The 17,692-nt window shown below is 38.7% G+C and overlaps 1 protein-coding gene across 1 annotated transcript in view; it reads right to left on the bottom strand.

The window, feature by feature from the left end:
• Window positions 1-8,383: 8,383 nt before the first annotated feature.
• LOC106719698 overlaps window positions 8,384-17,692 on the bottom strand; it is a 155,070-nt gene continuing 145,761 nt past the window's right edge. The window contains exons 10-17 of the mRNA XM_045679980.1: window positions 14,756-14,972; window positions 12,538-14,625; window positions 12,185-12,332; window positions 11,664-11,794; window positions 11,352-11,443; window positions 10,789-11,002; window positions 10,036-10,560; window positions 8,384-9,916 (exon numbers count right to left, since the gene is read on the bottom strand). Of these exons, the coding sequence (XP_045535936.1) occupies window positions 8,882-9,916; window positions 10,036-10,560; window positions 10,789-11,002; window positions 11,352-11,443; window positions 11,664-11,794; window positions 12,185-12,332; window positions 12,538-14,625; window positions 14,756-14,972 (4,450 nt within the window). The 3' untranslated portion in view covers window positions 8,384-8,881. The remainder of the gene's footprint in view (window positions 9,917-10,035; window positions 10,561-10,788; window positions 11,003-11,351; window positions 11,444-11,663; window positions 11,795-12,184; window positions 12,333-12,537; window positions 14,626-14,755; window positions 14,973-17,692) is intronic.

Genomic DNA, 17,692 nt, shown 5'->3' with positions numbered 1-17,692 from the left:
GAATGGACGAATTGTTTAAAAGATGGACATAAGTTCATAAAAGTATGGTAGAGTAGTGCATACTGCCGCCGGCCCTATTTCCTTAAATACGAGAGAAAAATGCATATTAAATTGAAAACTATGTGGAATGTATAAACGGTGCCCGTAATTCGATTGATTCGTAAATTGTGTGTGTTGAGAGAGTAGCGTTGTAAAAAGTGCCATTTGTTGTCTGTGGTTGGCATTGATAGATGATTTTCGATTAAACATGTACCTACGCAAAACACTGAAATATCTCATCCGAATGAAAGTTTTCTTTGAAAGTAATTAAATGAATAAAATAATAATTTAAACGCGAATTTAGTGTTGTTGACTTACTATATAGATATAATTCAAATTCGGAACATCATAAAGAAGACTACAGTATGTTTTTATCCTGAATTTTATTCAAAGAAACCAAATACAAAAGGCAAAATATGAGTAAATTATTCGGACTGTAATATAATAATGATGTTGTTTATTTAATAAATACGAAGAAAACAAATGTTACATTACCTTTTCTGACATGAAATACGGAATTCAAAAGAAATAAAAAAAGAGGATAAAGTTATAAATTTTCTTATTAAAACTTACGTGAGAGACATTATCAATTAAAATTGTATCTATATCTCAATGCCGCGAACACAGTCCATTAATTTCACTCACCCTGAATAAGGACCCCCGACGGGTCTGAAACTAGTCGACTAGTTAAGACTACTTACCGAAATGTGAATATACATGAGTGTAGCCGTGATTTTTCATAAGTGCATTTTATACAACTTTAATTTTTAACACACACTTTACGTGCATATTTATAAAAAAGATAAATTTTAAATTTTTTCCAACACTAATCATTTAGTAAGTACTGATTGCTGGAAAAAATGTTAAATACTTCTTACTATAAAATGGTCTTAAATTTCGTATTCCTATTTTAATAGCAATAACACGGAACATAATTGATGTTAACGAAGTATATCACATTTTTGAGTTAGCTAACGAGTTTTCCATCTAATGTGCATGCATCTTCGTCTCCAATAAATTGAATATCGATGGCTGCAAAATATATTTTACGAGAGACGTGAATTCGACCTAAATAATAAATCAGCTCCGACTTAGGTGATTGCATAACGTATAGGCATTGCCTCGGCGACCTCATTCGGTATATGGAAATCGTTTAATTAATTGCTTCAAATTATTAGACGCGCATTTGCTTGGGTAAAAATAAATCTAAAACATTTCTGTACTCAGGCTACTAAACAAATTTTGTGGGCTCACAATATGACAGTGCCTGGCCATTGTCATAATTGTCCAGTTTTACCGTAACACGACATAAATACAATGTTTTTGAAACAAGTATAAATTTTCAATTACGTAAATCGAATTACTGAACGCTGAAAGACACCGTCACATAGATAGAAATTTGCATGCATAAATATCCTATCTATGCTATTTTTGCATACATAATGTGCTAACAAAAGCGTTAAATAATGAAATTATTATTTAGATATATTTGAAATTATTACATAGATGAACTATTCTCTTCTATTATCTTATTTGTATTCCCTTCGGTGCTAAACTTTTGAGTGAAACAGCGATGTGCACTCGGTTAATTACTTAACAGCTTTCAAGCCTTTACATAGATAGCGTTACAGATAAAGGTACGAAGTAATCCACAGGCTGCAATGCATCAAGAGTTTTCCAGATCAAGGTCATTTATTCATTAACCGAGAGAAATATATTATGTTGCATAGAATTTTTTGTAATTTTAAAAGACTGACTCTTACCGTAGGTTTCCGCGTCCAAAATCTCTGTATAAAACATAACGCTATACTATACCTGACATTATCTTTGACAAAACAGAGATAACAATATGATTTAAACGGAGATTTTGGTTTCAGAAACACACGATTAGACTCCTAGACTATTTAATCAAGGCACAAATGAATATAAACAACTTGACAGTGTTTTCGAAGATCAAAATGAGATTGTAAACGTAATCTGTTAATATTACTCGTATTAGTATTTATTGTAGAGTCCAATGTTTTTATACTATATTAGCAATGAAATCTTTTATTAAAAAAAAGATTTTAAAAATGTAAGGAAACCTTAAATCTTTAAAAAGCAAAGCCAATTAGTGTAGAGACCGTCGTTTGCAGAACAAGTCTCTGAAGTGACTCGATGCTAAAGAAAATAGACGAAGCTGTTTTATATTCAGTTACAGTCAGTTTTCTGAAATACTTAATGTTACAATAAAACAACGTCGCCCAAAGTTACTTATTACAGCCAAGTGTAGTTGAAAAATTTCTGAACGAACAGCCTGCGAACATTTTACGATGTCTTTTGAGGAACCAGTTTCGCTAATAAACAAATGTCATACTTAGTTGCAAGAAATAAAATCATAATTTATAAAAAATAGTGTATTACTTCCCATATCGAATAACTATTTATTTATATTATTTATGTATTTCTATTTTATTTATTTATTTATTTGGAGGATGTCTAACTGTAAAAATGTTTAAATAAAAACACTTTAGTTTCCTTAACCTTAACCAAGATATAATTAAGAAGCAAACTCAATTAAAGTTATATAATGTAAGTTATTAAAGTAGATCTAAGAGGCTGGCCTATGTAAGTACCTACGTGGTTAAAAATCTCTGAATCAATCCACTTATCGGCTAATTTTTATTTATTAATAAACCATTTACAACAAATCCTAGATTGCAAATTACAAAGAAAAACATAACTATACGAAATAAACATGGATTTAATTTAAATATAATACATAAAAACTAAAATATGTCATTAAAATGTTGTAGGTCTACTGAAAGGTATATATTTTATATAGGTCTAGGTCATATAACCACTGATTTCATCAGGTGCGCTCTCCGCTCGGCCCACTGCCAATTTACCCAAATTCACAAATTTCATTTGTAATTAAACAATTCGCCCACAAATATTTTTGATTATATTCACATTCTTACTTCTCTCAACTTTCATCAAATTTCGTAATAAAATCTTGTACAGGTTTCTTTACAGATAAGTTTCGATACACAATAGAAAGTATATTGGGTAAATTAAAAAAAATTTAGTCTTGTAAAAATTAATTAAACAAAATGTATTGCAAGATATTCTCTGTACTAGTACAAAATACATTAAGTAGAAAAAATTTCTCGGACATTAAACTTTTACTGTAAAAACAGACCACTGAAGAAGAAGAGAGAATTTTTAATCTTGTAATGGATTCCCAAAGAATACCTTGTGCAATATTTTAGAAGGACTCTTTTAGTTTCTTTTGTCGTAAAAAATCCTTTTCATCACGATTACGCGGCTATTTCTTGCTTCATTTGATTATCAAAGTGTTAACACAGGATCATAAAATGCCATGCATTGCGGTGACTGTACATTTTGTTTTTTCGGTTACTTTTGTCAAAATTGTGCTATAAAGAGGAGTAATGTTGTAAAATAAAGGTACCTAATACTTATAATGTAGTCTTGTAACAACAGTGGTTTTACCGCAATTATTTTGAATTATTTACGAATATTTGTATTAAATCTGCATTTTGTCTTTTATTCATATACTAGCTTTTACCCGCGACTCCGTCCGCACGGAATAAAAAATAGAAAACGGGGTAAAAATTATCCTATGTCCGTTTCCTGGTTCTAAGCTACCTGCCCACCAAATTTCAGTCAAATCGATTCAGCCGTTCTTGAGTTATAAATAGTGTAACTAACACGACTTTCTTTTATATATATAGATAGGTAGATCTAGGATTTGAATTGGAATTTTAATAAGATATTGATATATATACTTAATGTGATGAACGTTTTTAATAAAAAAATTATAAACTTCAATATTTAACGGAATAATCGAAAACTTATAACTTATTATAACTGGGTCAAAACTTGAGAGAACAGCAACTTGAGAGAAAAACGTTCGCCTCGACATAGCCTCTACTGAGATAATGCAAAGTGTGATATAAATATTTTTAAATTCTTCATATCAGCATGTTGTAAAGAAGAATATTTTTATGTAGATGTTTTTTATGTATAAAAGGAAACTGACTGATTAATATACCAACTGCCTGATTGATATATGCAACACATGTTCCAAACTGCTGGGCCAAGAAACTTGAAAATTTGCATAGAGTTACTGTTACTACGTAGGCGAGCGATGCGAAAATATATTTCTAAATACCAATTCCAAAAGGTCTAAAGTGGGTGTGTGTTACAAATATTAATATCCGTCAAGCTCTACACATTTCGCCTTTCACAACCCTTCGCCTACTACCACCCCTTACGTTTTGTTATCCTTCAACTTTTACCATCTCATACCACTTATCACCCATCGACTTACATCACCCCTCTTACCTCCCAAAATTGTTATCCTTCATCTTTTAATAAACTTCAACTGTTGCCTTTACCTTTTAACAGTGGTAAAGCCCGCAATAATATCTTGTACATGCATGGACCGGCTCGCCTGGTGTAATAAATACCACGACCTCACAGAAGACACGCGTGAAGTGGAAGCAGTTCCCTGTTTCGACTAATGAATGTACGTTCCATCGGTAATTTTAGTCTTCCCACACTTTTCAAGGAAGGAATGCTAATGGGAGGTAGATTTGGCAGAGGCGTGGGCGCATATGCCTTTATATAATGGAGAAATATATAAAGAGGAAATATCCTCTTTCTGTGCGTCTCCTAATCTGTCGATCGCAATGTGTTGCCTTGGTGTTACCTAGGCACCGGTCATTTCGCTGTTTTGTCAAATTCAAGTGGCCACTTGATGGTTTACCAACTTTTGCTATAAAATACTACCCCTCACATTTTACTATCCGTTACCATCTACTACCCTTCTCCTTTTATCACCTCTTGCTTTTTACCAGTTCTCGGCCTTTACCATTACATACCTTTTATCATGCTTAACTTTCTTCTATCATGATTCTTTATTAAAAAGGTACTCAAATTTGGCTGCCCCTTAGCAAGTCGAATTTTCAAAATAGATTAAATTGATAGCAACATATCAATCTGAACATTCACGTCTTCAATCACTGTCATCTATGTTAGGGAACAGCTGTCGACCGTGGCGCCGCCATTTTGTCGTTAAATCAATTTGTTAAAGTTATTGCAGTACCTACACTATGTTTCTCATGTTTAGTTTTTTTTAATATTATAACTACGTTGCCTACCTTCAATCAACGGAGAAGGGGACGAACAGAAAGAGGACATTTCCCCCCTCCTATGCGTCCCCTCCACCGCCAAATCCACTTCCCCTTCCCATCGTTTCCCTTGAAGAAAAGGGTGGGAAGGGAACATGGATTAAAATTAGGGCGCCGACACGCACACTCATCAGAAGAAATGCGGAATTTCTTCCACTTTCTTTCCTCTGTGTGATCGTGGTATTTCACCATTTGACCCGGCCCATTCATGTACCCAACAAATATTGTTGTTGCGTTATCTACCACTGTTAAACGAAATGAAAAAAATCGTTTCATATGTCTGACCGGGGGCTGCTGAAACATTAATAAAAACCATTGTAATGTCTCTCATTCAAACTGACTATGTAAAACTGAGATAGATATGTTTTTGTATTAATATTTTGTCAGAGGAAACTTACGGTGATTGCCAAAAAGGTGCCATTTAGGACGACAAAGTTGACAGCTTCGTCTTGATGAAGCTTTGTTATTCTCAAACTAAAAGTTCGCTCTAAGGTCTGAAATTGCGTTATCTCGTCATGAAAATAAGAAGACAAAAAATATTTTTACTACAAAAGGCACGGACAATGTCCCAGCAAAAATGTTACCGGCCACCGGGTCTTTAATTAATTTTCAAAGAAAGTCTGTGTAAAAAATAAAAAAGAAACCAATCTCATATATTTTTATACTGTTTGTTACCCTGTTAATTCACTTTTATTTGCACAACGGAGAAAGTAAAGAAAGCGAATTTTTTTTTGATTATATGGCATAAAATATTTTCTGACCTCCCCAAATATTTAAAATGTTATTTATCAAAAACACTTTGCTAATAATTTTTTTTTCTTTATTACTAGTTTTTTTATTTATTTATTTTTCATACAAAAAGATTTCACAAAGAATTTTATCTCGCCAAGCTGTAATGCTTAACGGCGAGATATATATATTATATAGTATATATAGATAGTATACATAAAATATACACGAATACAATCCATTAAAAAAATCTGAAGCTATTGTTAGACGTATATTTTATACAGTTTCTTTTGTATTATTTCTGAATGGAAACAACACAAAGGGAAAAATATGATATCAAAAATAATATTTTTCATAGTCGGCAAATTAAATTGATGTGTATTGCCCAAAAACGCTACATCTTTCCCAATTAAAGAATTCTTCTAAACGTACTTTTCCATGCCACTGCATAAACACTTGTACAAAAACATATCATCATACCTTATAAATCAGAAACAAAAAGAAAATGTCTTGTTTTTCTACATGGGTTTTGGCAGTGGAAACCTTCTGTACTCAGATTGCAGATTGTTTTCTAAGTAACAGACTCTGCCATCTATCGTTGAGTAGATAAAACTTTTCAAGAAATTTAACGAAACCAGAAATGAATTCACAAAGTGGCAGACTCCGCCATCTATCGTTGAGTAGATGAAACTATTAGACATTTTTTTAATTAACACATTAACATTAACACAAAACATTAGTAACGTTAAATCACAGTAAGTAGTTAAAACCTTAATATAACATAAATAAAAATATTCGTCTTATTTTAATAACATTTAACGAAATGTCAAAAATTTATTTAAATTTTCTGAGAGCATTGAGAATAGGCACAATCTTTATTAACCTACGTGCCTACGGAGAGTCGGCACAGTATATCTTGCACATTTATCAACAATCATATCTGAATTTACTCGCTATTTGACCCATATTCTTCTTCACACAATTCGTCCATACTTTCGAATACTACTACTTGAAATTAGAGGTGATAAATTAAATGTTTTTAAAATAGTGCAACTACCTACACGCTAGATGGCTTAATATAAACTGTGTGTGTACCAGCGTATCTGTTTCGTCAGTGGAAACTCTTGGAAAGTAATTGACACAAAAGTATATGTAATTTTATGCAACAGCAGTGGCTACATCATTAAACATCTAATAAATTACTTAGAATTTGTGATAATAACTAAAATAAGGTTACTAAAATAGTGTAACTACTACACGTTAGATGGCTTAATCTAAACTGTGTCTGTCCCAGCGTATATCTGTTTGGCAATGGAAACTCTTGGTTATTAATACAAAAATTATATCGCCTCTTCACAAGAACAATGTGGTATTTTCTTAATCCACAACATTACAAGGGAGCAATTTTATAATTTGCGTTGATGAATTCTTAAATGTTAATAGTTTTACCGTCGGTAAAACAATAAAACTGTTGCGGTAGTAAATATTTCTGAAAATAAGCAAAAAACTTAGTTCAATATGAAATTAGAATTTATCAACGCTTAAATATTTAAAATTGCTCCCCTGTATTGTTGTGGTTTTAAAAATATCACATTGTTCTTGTAAAAAGGCAATATGTAATTTAATAGTGGCTTCATCATTAAACGTCCAATAAATTAAATACTTTTCTGCCATCTAGCGTTAAAATTTGTATTAACATGTTCAGTAAAAAAATATTAAAATAGTGCAACGTCAACCCAAATAATGTCTGTAACGTAAATAGTGTAACTAGTAGACGCTAGATGGCATAACCAAAACAATATCTGAAACCAAAAAAACAGAAGTGAACATCTGAAAGTAAGCACTGAAGTACACATTAAATTAAATATTATGTGTACTTACTTTATTTCTTACATGAGTTTCTACTGCCAAAAATAAAATAAAAATATTGTTATACTTCCGACAGCAGTGACGCTTGTATTCACATAATATGTTGCTATCCCTCACATTCTCTCTCTAAAAGCAGACAACAAATATATATGTCAATAAAATTGTCACTGCAAACCCAGAGCAAGAATTAAACGTTATCAACCTGCCCTTATCTCCCTATGGAGGGTCATCATAGTATGTACTACTCCTCCATATGTCTCCAGCCGTCATATCTGAATTTACCTTCTTACGCATATCCTCTTACACACAATCCTTCCATACTTTCTTTGGTCTTCCTCTACCTTTACATACATTCAAACAAGTATATAAACATGTAATTTAACACATATACGTCAGTGGGTAGGAACGTTACCAATAAATTATATAGATGTACGACTACCATTACGTTAGAAGTAATTACAAACGCAGGTAGATTTTACCATCAAAGCGTTTATATTAAAATATGAAGGGAAATAAAAACAACTTCGAATATAAACATCTTTTTTATTCCAACTTATAACCGTACATAATATACACAGTACAAAAAAACATGCTTTCGTCTAATACAGCAATAAGGACAAAATAAAATTGTCGCATATCTCGTTTAACTATGCCGTTTGTAACATACCAAACAAATTGAGAAAAACTAATATTATAGGAGAAACTTATCTACACGTAACAATGTACAATGCTTCGAGCGAATACGTTTTCACTTCAATACAATAACTTAAAAGTTACTTCTTAATATGTACTCGATGGAATTCGAATTAGTCAATTTACACATTAAATACACTATTTAACTACAATTAAGCTGAAACTTTGAAAAGTTCTTTTTGTAATTCATTTAAGGAACATAAAAACATCCACGTCTCAACGATATCACCATATTCAGACTAATTTACATTGCACACACACCGCCAATCTTAACTTAAATGCGGAACTTAGCGATTAAACGTTACGTTCGAGGTTGAGATCAAATGGGGCGGGGGAGGGGAGACGGGGGAGGGGCCTCACTTCTCCTCGAGCGCCTCCTCCAGGCAGCAGAGGGAGTCCTTCACCGCGTGGTACACGATGTTCTTTATCTGCAGCTTGTCCTCCTTGTTGGCGTGACTGCGCGACAGCCGGCGGAACTCCTGCGCCAGCTCGAAGCATCGCGACACGTTCTCCGGCGAGACGAAGTCCTCCGCCACCTTGATGCAGTCCAGCAGATTGCGCACCTGGTGCGGAGCGCCCGCCGGCACGAACACCGCGTCGCCCGGACACTGCACTATGGCGTACCCCTCCACGCCGTACTCGCGGTACAGCCGCTCGCGCAGCGCCGCGTCCAGGTACCACGTCTGGTCGTGCACGGGGTCGTGCTGCGGCCGAGGTCTCGCGCCGCGCTCCAGCTCGGCGCGCACGAGGAAATCTCGTATTTTATCCGCGTCCTTCGCCGCGTAGATGTGCCACAGCGCGGCGGCCGGCTTCACGCGCGCCCTCCTCCTCGAGAGCACGTCGACGCCGGCGTCCTCGGCAGCGCGCGCCGCCTCGCGGCCCCGCTCGGGCGCGTCCGCGGGCGCGCTGGCGTGCACCATCACGTTGACGGCGTCGCTGACGTCGAGGTGCAGGTTGGTGGTGCCGCCGGCGCCGCCGTACGCGGTGTACATCTTGGGGCCGAGGTCGGGCCGCACGAAGCACTCGGGCAGGCGCGCCGCGAGGTTCAGTTTGCCGTTGCGGGAGGTGTACTCGCTGAGCGGCAACACGCGCATCAGGTCGTCGAAGCGCGCCGGCAACAGTTCCGCAAAGTCTTCGCCCGGCGGCCAGTCTTTCAACTTGAGGACCATGGGGGCGCCTCGTTCGTCTCTCAGCCTCTTGGCGGCCAGTTCGAATCCGTCCCAGAATTTCCTCGCGGGCTGATTGGGTACGACCAGGCCCGAGGCGCAGTTGACGAGATCCACTCGCGTGTCGCCGAAGTCGCGAGAGAAGCTCTCGGGACTCCACAAGTCCTTATCTAGGAGACTGGATACATCTGAGACTAGAACTGGTTGGCCGCGTTTCCATTGGTCCTGGTGACAATGAAAATACGTTTAAATACATAATAAAGAAATCTTTTTTAATACAGGCAAAATGTGATCAATTACAGGTTTAGGCTATATGTCAGGTGAGGCTAGATAGCAGTATGTACCTGGAAGGGGCGGTAGTTCCCGGGGTGGGCGGGGTCTGTGAGATGCAGCAGTTTGCCGTCGCAGAGCCAGGCATGCGGCACCTCGGGGTACAGCACCTTGGACTCGGTCAGGGTCATGATGCGGATGGGCAGCTCGTCGCGCCCGCGTCCGCCGCGCTCGTACCGCTTCACCACATTCGACAAAGCAAACGGCTTCGCATCGCCGTCTTCATCCTTCTTCACTTCGACGACGCTAGATATGACGTCATCCAGCAAATCTCCTTTGTTCTTCTTCTGTTTCTTCTTAGGCTGAGTCTCCCCCCCCTCGGGCGCCGGTCGTATTAGAAGTTCTCTCAACGTGGAGAAGTTGCCGCTCTCCTCCGAGTCCGAGGAGCTGCTGTCAGACTTCTCCTCTTTCGTCTCCGTCTTGGCCGGGATGTCCGACAGCCAGCTGAATATCGAGCTGTTGGTCGTTCCGTTCTCCGATTTAACCGGCGACGTACCGTTCGGTGAGTTTTCATCTTTCACTTCCTCCTTTTTGACATTCTGTGAACAAAAATACTAAAATTACTCAAATAATACATTTACCGCGTCTCGTATTTTGCATTGTACAGACAAAGAATCAATCAAAAATCCATATACGGTCTATTTTTTTTTTTTGAAATAAAATCATAGATCGTTTGTGAGAAAAAGCCTTGGACCTTGGCAAATTCCCATATGATAAAACATGAATATTGCCGGACCGCAGAGGATGTAGCAGAGGATGTAGCTGACCTTGGCGAGTGCGCGCTGCAGCAGCGCCTTGGCCCGCGCCTGCGCGTGCGGTCTCGGCGCGGCGCTGTGTCCGCAGGCGCAGGGCGGCAGTGCGAACGCGGCGCGCGTGTCGTGCGCACGTCTCGCCGCCGCCGCCAGCGCGCCGCCCGGCGCTATCTGAGTGAGCAGCAGACGCCGCGCCGGGTGCGCCCCGCCCGATGTACACGTTAGCCAACTGGAATGTTACAAATACTCGATGTTACAAATACAACTTCCAATGTATTATGATTGAAATTAAGCACTGTATATTTGTTACTTTCAAAATGTCAATTAAGAAGAATTGTAGTAAGGTTTTTTTTACTGCATTTATGTAGCAATAAACAGTTAAACTATTCTAAAAAGATATTGCCAAAGCTGTACAATATTGGATAAAATAAACGATATAAAGATTTGAAACATCTTTTTTAACAGTATCACTATTTTAAGAAATAAACCGATGGTAAGAAACATGACGTTTATATCCTATGCGCGTACTTTCTCTATTTGATTGCTATGGTTTTTATTAACATATATAAATAACTCACCCGAAGGAATCTCTCTCTCCGTTGGTGGTGGCGGTTGTTGAGCTGTTTGATTCACTACTGCTGGAGCTGCCCGAGTCACCGGATGTTCGCGACTGTACACAAATAATATTATATGAATTATAACAAAAGAAACGATTCATAAAAAAAATAAAACCTATCACTATTAATTTGAGAGGCAAGTATCATGTTTTAAAATTTGTAATTAATTAGCTAATACATGTCCCATACTCATGATTACAAATACAGAATCTAATGGAGATTTGAAGGTATGTAACATTTTAGTGTATATATTGTGATAGCGCTAAGTATTACCTTATAGCAGTCGAGGCAGACGACGAAGCCGCACTTGCCGCAGGTCCAGTGGAAGTTGAAGAGCGTGGTCTCGCACACGTCGCACATCTCGCGCACGCCTTGCACCACGCGTTTCCACGCTATCGTCTTGTCTGTAAGAACAACACAAATAAAAATCTTTTATTACAATATAATACTTTTTTTTTCTTAAAAAATTTCGTCAATATTAGTATGATATATACTAATATTATAAATGCGAATGTTTAGATGGATGAATGTTTGAAGATATCTCCGGAAAGGCTCAACGCATCTTGTTGAAATTTGGCACAGATGTAGAACATTGTCTGAAAAAACAACTACTACAACAACTACTTATTAAGTTTTTTTTTAATTCCGCGCGAACGGAGTCGCGGGCGACAGCTAGTGTTTTAATTGGTTTTGTAACTTGCCAACAACGTTTATATGTTTGCTATTAATTTATTCAAAGGAATAATGTAATAATATCTCAAGACAAAGAGTTAGTTGCGCGGTAAAAGTTGTACCTTCATTAAGATGATGTGACTCCGCCCCCTTCTCCTGCTGCAGCAGCTCACAGAACTGGTCTCCGATCTCTCGCAACAGGAAACAGCTCATTTCAATGTCCAGTTCTGCGGCGCCGGCGGACGATGATAACCAAAGTTTTCTGTCCTCCTGCAAAACGAAATGAAACTTGTAATTGTTAAAACAGTTTATTGGGTTTTAAAAATAACCTGACCGCGCACAAGTCAAACTTCCTGTGTTAAACTTCAAACTCAAACAAACAAAAATTAACACCTTAAATTAAAATAAAATATGGATAACATAAGACAAAATGACATCATACCTATAGGTTAAACAGTCATCAAACAATATTTACCTCTTCGGCATCCTTATAGGGGTCGGAGAAGCCGGCAATGGCAAGTTGTCTATTCTTGGCGTATTTCAGTCTTCGGAAAGCGTAGAACCGGCAGAATATGTTGGGCATGTCCTTGTCGCGCTGCGCCGGAGACCAGCGACACTCGCGGCACTTCGCCAGCCGCGGCGCCACCTCGAAGCATGGCCCGTTCTGCAAGAAGGACTCGCTGCTCGGCCGCAGAGTGGACGAAGGCGTGCGGCGGGAATCGTCTTTCCGTCTGCCTCCTCGGCCCCCGCCCCTCGACCTCCGCCCCCTGGCCCGGCTGCCTCCCCCGCGTTTGCTGGAATTGCTTCCACTGCCGCTCCCGCTGCCACCGGAATCGGAATCTTTGTCGTCACTTTCTTTGTCACTTTCGCTGCCGCTTTCAGATGCTTTCTTTTTTTTTGGCTCGTCGCCGACTTTCCGCGGTAGACTTCCTTTTTTCCGCTTCGCCTTCGGTGGCTTTCTCTTCGGCGGAGCGTTCGACTCGTGATCCGAACTGGAACTGTCTTCTTCGTCGTCGTCCACTCGACCGTTGCTCTCCTTAGGTTTTCGTGGCTTTGAGGTCTTGCGCGCGCCGCGCTGTATTGACTTGGCGGCAATAGGTACCACAATATTAGAACTCGAGTCGTCCGGCTCCGAGACGCGGTTGATAGTCATCGGCAGCGTGATGCAGGTGCCACCTCCCCCGGAACAGTCACCCTCGCCTATGGGTGCAGTTTCGTGTCGTTGTAGCCAAGCCTTTTTACCCAAATGTCTGACAGGGGCAGCGCTGTCGCGTGGATTTGGCGATGCGACTTTCGCGGGCGTTTCACTATCCCCGAAAGGGGTGACTGGAGGTGTGGCCGGGGGAGCAGGCGGCGTGGGGGCCGTCATCGGGGGCGACACCGATAGTGGCGGGACGGGTGTAGGAGGAGCGGGACTAGCGGCGGGTGTTATTTGCGGCGCCGGCGATGCACCGGCGGCTTTCTCCGGTGTTTCAACGCTGCCGTCAGCGGAAGGTACTCTTACATCGCAAGGCGGGCCGGGGGCTTGCGGCGCCGGCTCTGAGCCTAGAGGTGTACGACCCACGCTCGCGGCCGCGGCGATGAGCGGCTCGGGGGCCGGCAGCTCGTCCATTCGCCGCCGTTTAGCGTCCGCGTCGGCCGGCTCGAACGGGTAGCGGCGCCGAGGAGACAATCTGTCCGGATCGTCGCGAGCCACGCCCAGATCCAGTGGTTGCGTTTGACACGCCGACATAGCGGGCGTGGCCGAATCACCGTGAGCTCTTGGCGGCGCTCGAGGCTCAGGAGTACTCCTGGAGTAGGCGTGCGGTGGGGGGCGATTGCCCGACGCCGGCGAGTACGCCGATGGAGGGGGATACGGCACGGGCGGCGGCTCCGCCTTGGTCATCTGCAGCAGAGGCGGCTCCACGGCGACGGTGTAATGCGCCGGGCTGGGCGAGTTGCCCGGCTTGGCATACATATGCAGCGACGCAGGACTCGACGCCTTCGGCTTGACCGGCGCCGTCTGGTAGTAAGCGGCGGGCGAACGCTGCGGGGGTTGATACATCCGTCGGGACTTATCTTGAGCGGGCAAGGCGGCGTGCGGCGAGGTCTGCAGCGCGGGATGTTGGTGCGGATGTGGTGGCGCGTGCGGTGACAGGCCCGTCCGGTGCGGCCGCTGCAGGTAATGGGACGGTTCACTTCGCGGTTTACTCGGGTAAGGATGTTTCTGTTCGAGATGAATTTGTTTAGGTTCGTGTTTCACTATCACAGAGTTCTTTTCGGGGACTAGTGGCGGCGGCGCCGGGAGGTGCTGGTCTTTGAGCTTCTCGTAACCCCGATACTGGGGGTAGTTGTAAGGAGCGAAGTTGGGCTCTCCCTTGGGAAGTCCGGGGTGGGACTTGTCCGGTTTGGGCATGGCGTGGCGAGGCCCGTGCGGACTGTACTCGGGCGCGGGGGCGTAATACCGCGCGTCGGGCCGCAGCCGCTCGTGCTCGCCGGCGGGAGGGCCCGGGGGCACGCCCCGCGCCGTCAGGCTGTTCAGCATCGGCCACGTGGTCCCATGCTGTGACATGCTACGCTCGCGCTAAAACAACAATTTACACATTACCGACAGGTCAACATTTTTCATGTATTGTTTCTTATTCAACAAGTATTTCTAACGCAATACTAAGTGTTGAATATTTTTTAAATAAATTTTCGTTAAAGTAAGGTACCTTTTGATTAGCCAATCTAAGAGATTCCTCGAAATGTCTCGTAACAAGCTTCGATGCGGCATTCTCTTGTTCTCTTCTTTCTTTTTCTTCTCTTTCTTGTTTTTCTCTTTCCCGCTCCCTTTCTCGTTCTCTCTCGCGTTCACGTTCTATTCGTTCCCTTTCTTTTTCCTTCTGCTGCTTTTCCAGCATCGCCTGTTGCTCTTGTTCTCTTCTATCACTGTAAGAGAGAAAATAATAAATTGATTAATTGGAAACTATTATATTATTTTTAATATGTACTCTTATTGTATGTAAGTATTTGCGTAGAATATTACGAAAATAAAAATAAACTGAAAAGACAAAACAAAAAAGACGCGTAACGTTTTAACATCCAGTTTACTTAAACTTAAAATAAATGGTAAATGTTTTTGTTTTCTTTATTCTACTAATAAAATTGAGTTTGATTGCGAGACGGAAGCAATTTAACACATATACAGGTACATAAACAATGAGGCCAAACTATGTAGGTCAAGGTCAAGGTCAAAATAATAAAATAAAACCGACTCCGATAAATTAAAATTAAATAAAAAATTATAGCAAACAACCTTCTTAAGGAAAAATTGACATCTTTTACGTACCAAATATTCTAATTTTGTTTTTTACTTAATTGTTTTACTTTGTTATTTCTCGAACGAGCACACGGTGATTACAACTTTATCGCGAAACTTTAAATAGTAAAATTAAAAATAAACTGACACAATTATAGCTTTAAATATTAAAGATTAAGGTTGTTAATAAAAAAAATGTTAAAATAAACAGCTGACCTTGGATTTCTTTGTTTTTACTTTGTTAATCTGCAAATTATTTTGGTTTGATTTAATTAAAAATTTATACATTTACATATCTTAAAATAACCAACAAGTAATTCATTTAAAATCGACATTACAAAAGTCACTTTATTGTGACCTTTCAAGATCAGAGGTCACATTAAAATTACTCACATCAACATTTCCAAACAATAGACTGGGCTAACTTTAAATAAAACAACTTAAAAATAAACTATAAATTGCTATTGTATTATAAGTATAGAAATAAAATAAAGTTCGTGGAGATAACATAAGAATAAACGAGGGTCAAATGAATATTTTAAGCTATTCTGACAGATTCATTGGCGAGTTCATTTTGGTTACATAAGAGAATGTGCAAATTATTTTCTATTTTGAATAGTGACATAGATCTTCTTTCGGTAAAAGTATAAAGTATTAAGGTCACTAGATTATTATCCAAATGGTTTTCACAAATAAACTTTTGATAAATAAGACTTTCAAATGAAGAAAAAAATCTATAAACACTAGCCAAGCCAAGTCAGAAGTTCATTTTAAAATTATTGATAAAGAAAAATAAACCTTTATGAATTAATATTACTAATAGAAGTCCTAAATTAATAAAAGCATTATGAAATATTAAAAATTTATACATTTACATATCTTAAAATAACCAACAAGTAATTCGCCATTGTTTAATTAGTTTCCACGTTTTTAAGTGTAAACTCAAAAATGATGTAGTTTGCATAAAGAAACATAATCAATAATAACTTAATATTTTATAGAAACAGTGATATTATATTTGTTTAATATTAAGAACATCGCGAAATGCTGCATATTAGGGTTAGACAAGTGTAAATTAAGACAATTGAACAATAACGTGTATTAAGTCAATATTAAGCATTCAACGTTTTACGCAAACAATACGGCAGTGTGTATGGCTAACACACAAAGTTTTTTATTTTAGGAAGATGATATTTAATAATTAATGTGAACTAAACCATTACAACTACGTGCAAATTCGTAAATATTATTTATAGGACCTATGTCGTAAGCTCGTAAGTGGATGTTTGTTTTAAACAGGTGCCGACTTCTAGCCGTCATTGTTTAATTAGTTTCCACGTTTTTAAGTGTAAACTCAAAAATGATGTAGTTTGCAATAAAAGTAAAATATATAATATTAAAATTAATCCTTTGTGAAATAATTACAATGAATAGATAGATATATAGATATACGAATGATAAATTTTATTTTCGATGTCGTTTATTTGCATTGTCCTGGGTCACGTGAATACACCCTTAACTTTTATATATTCCTAAAGAAATGTTTTACGAGATTATACTAAAAAAATAATATTGTACTTTATCTGAAACGTTATCTATTGAAAAAAGAATATTGTTATTTCTGTTTAAGCTGAGAGAACGAGCAAAGATCAATGAAAATATTATGATTTTGTATAGATGTTTGGTAGCGGTAAAGATTAAATGTTATAAAATGATATGGCATTCCTAGCTAGGGCTAGTAGAGTTTGAACAATATCACGATAGTAGAGTGAAATATTAATTAAATTATTGTTGTAAAACTGCTGCCTTGCTGATAAAAACATATCATTTCACATTTAAGTGTACTTTGCTCTGTTGTTAGGTTAATATTTATATATAGAGCTCGTTAGCAAATTGTTTACGACTACGCTGGCAGTACACGGCACGATGTATGTCATGTAATGTATCAAACACAGCACTCACAAACAAGCAGTAAAATATAAAATTAATGACATGGCGCAGTGATTACGGTCAGCAAACAAATGAAGTCAGTAACATGAGCGTGCGACATGTAACGTGTATAATGCGATAAAGAAGTTTGTAAAACACACTTATATCGTCGATTATTTATCACAAAGATGTCTTCTTTTCGTAAGACATATAAGTCTTATAAGGGAAAATGTTTTTGTCGTTTATGTAGGTACTCGTATTACATTGTATCAGTATGGAGGTGGGACAGGCGGATCAATCCGTGCAATGCAATACAAAAACCGAGCACAGAGTAAGCGATATATCGGTTCAAAGTTGGTTCCATTTTATTTTCTTATTAAAGTTCAGTATCTTAAATAAATATTTTAAATTCGTTATAAAT

Source organism: Papilio machaon, chromosome 11 (assembly GCF_912999745.1).
Source record: "Papilio machaon chromosome 11, ilPapMach1.1, whole genome shotgun sequence".
NCBI classification, from domain to species: Eukaryota; Metazoa; Arthropoda; class Insecta; order Lepidoptera; family Papilionidae; genus Papilio; species Papilio machaon.
This window is presented reverse-complemented; position numbering and strand designations above follow the sequence as displayed.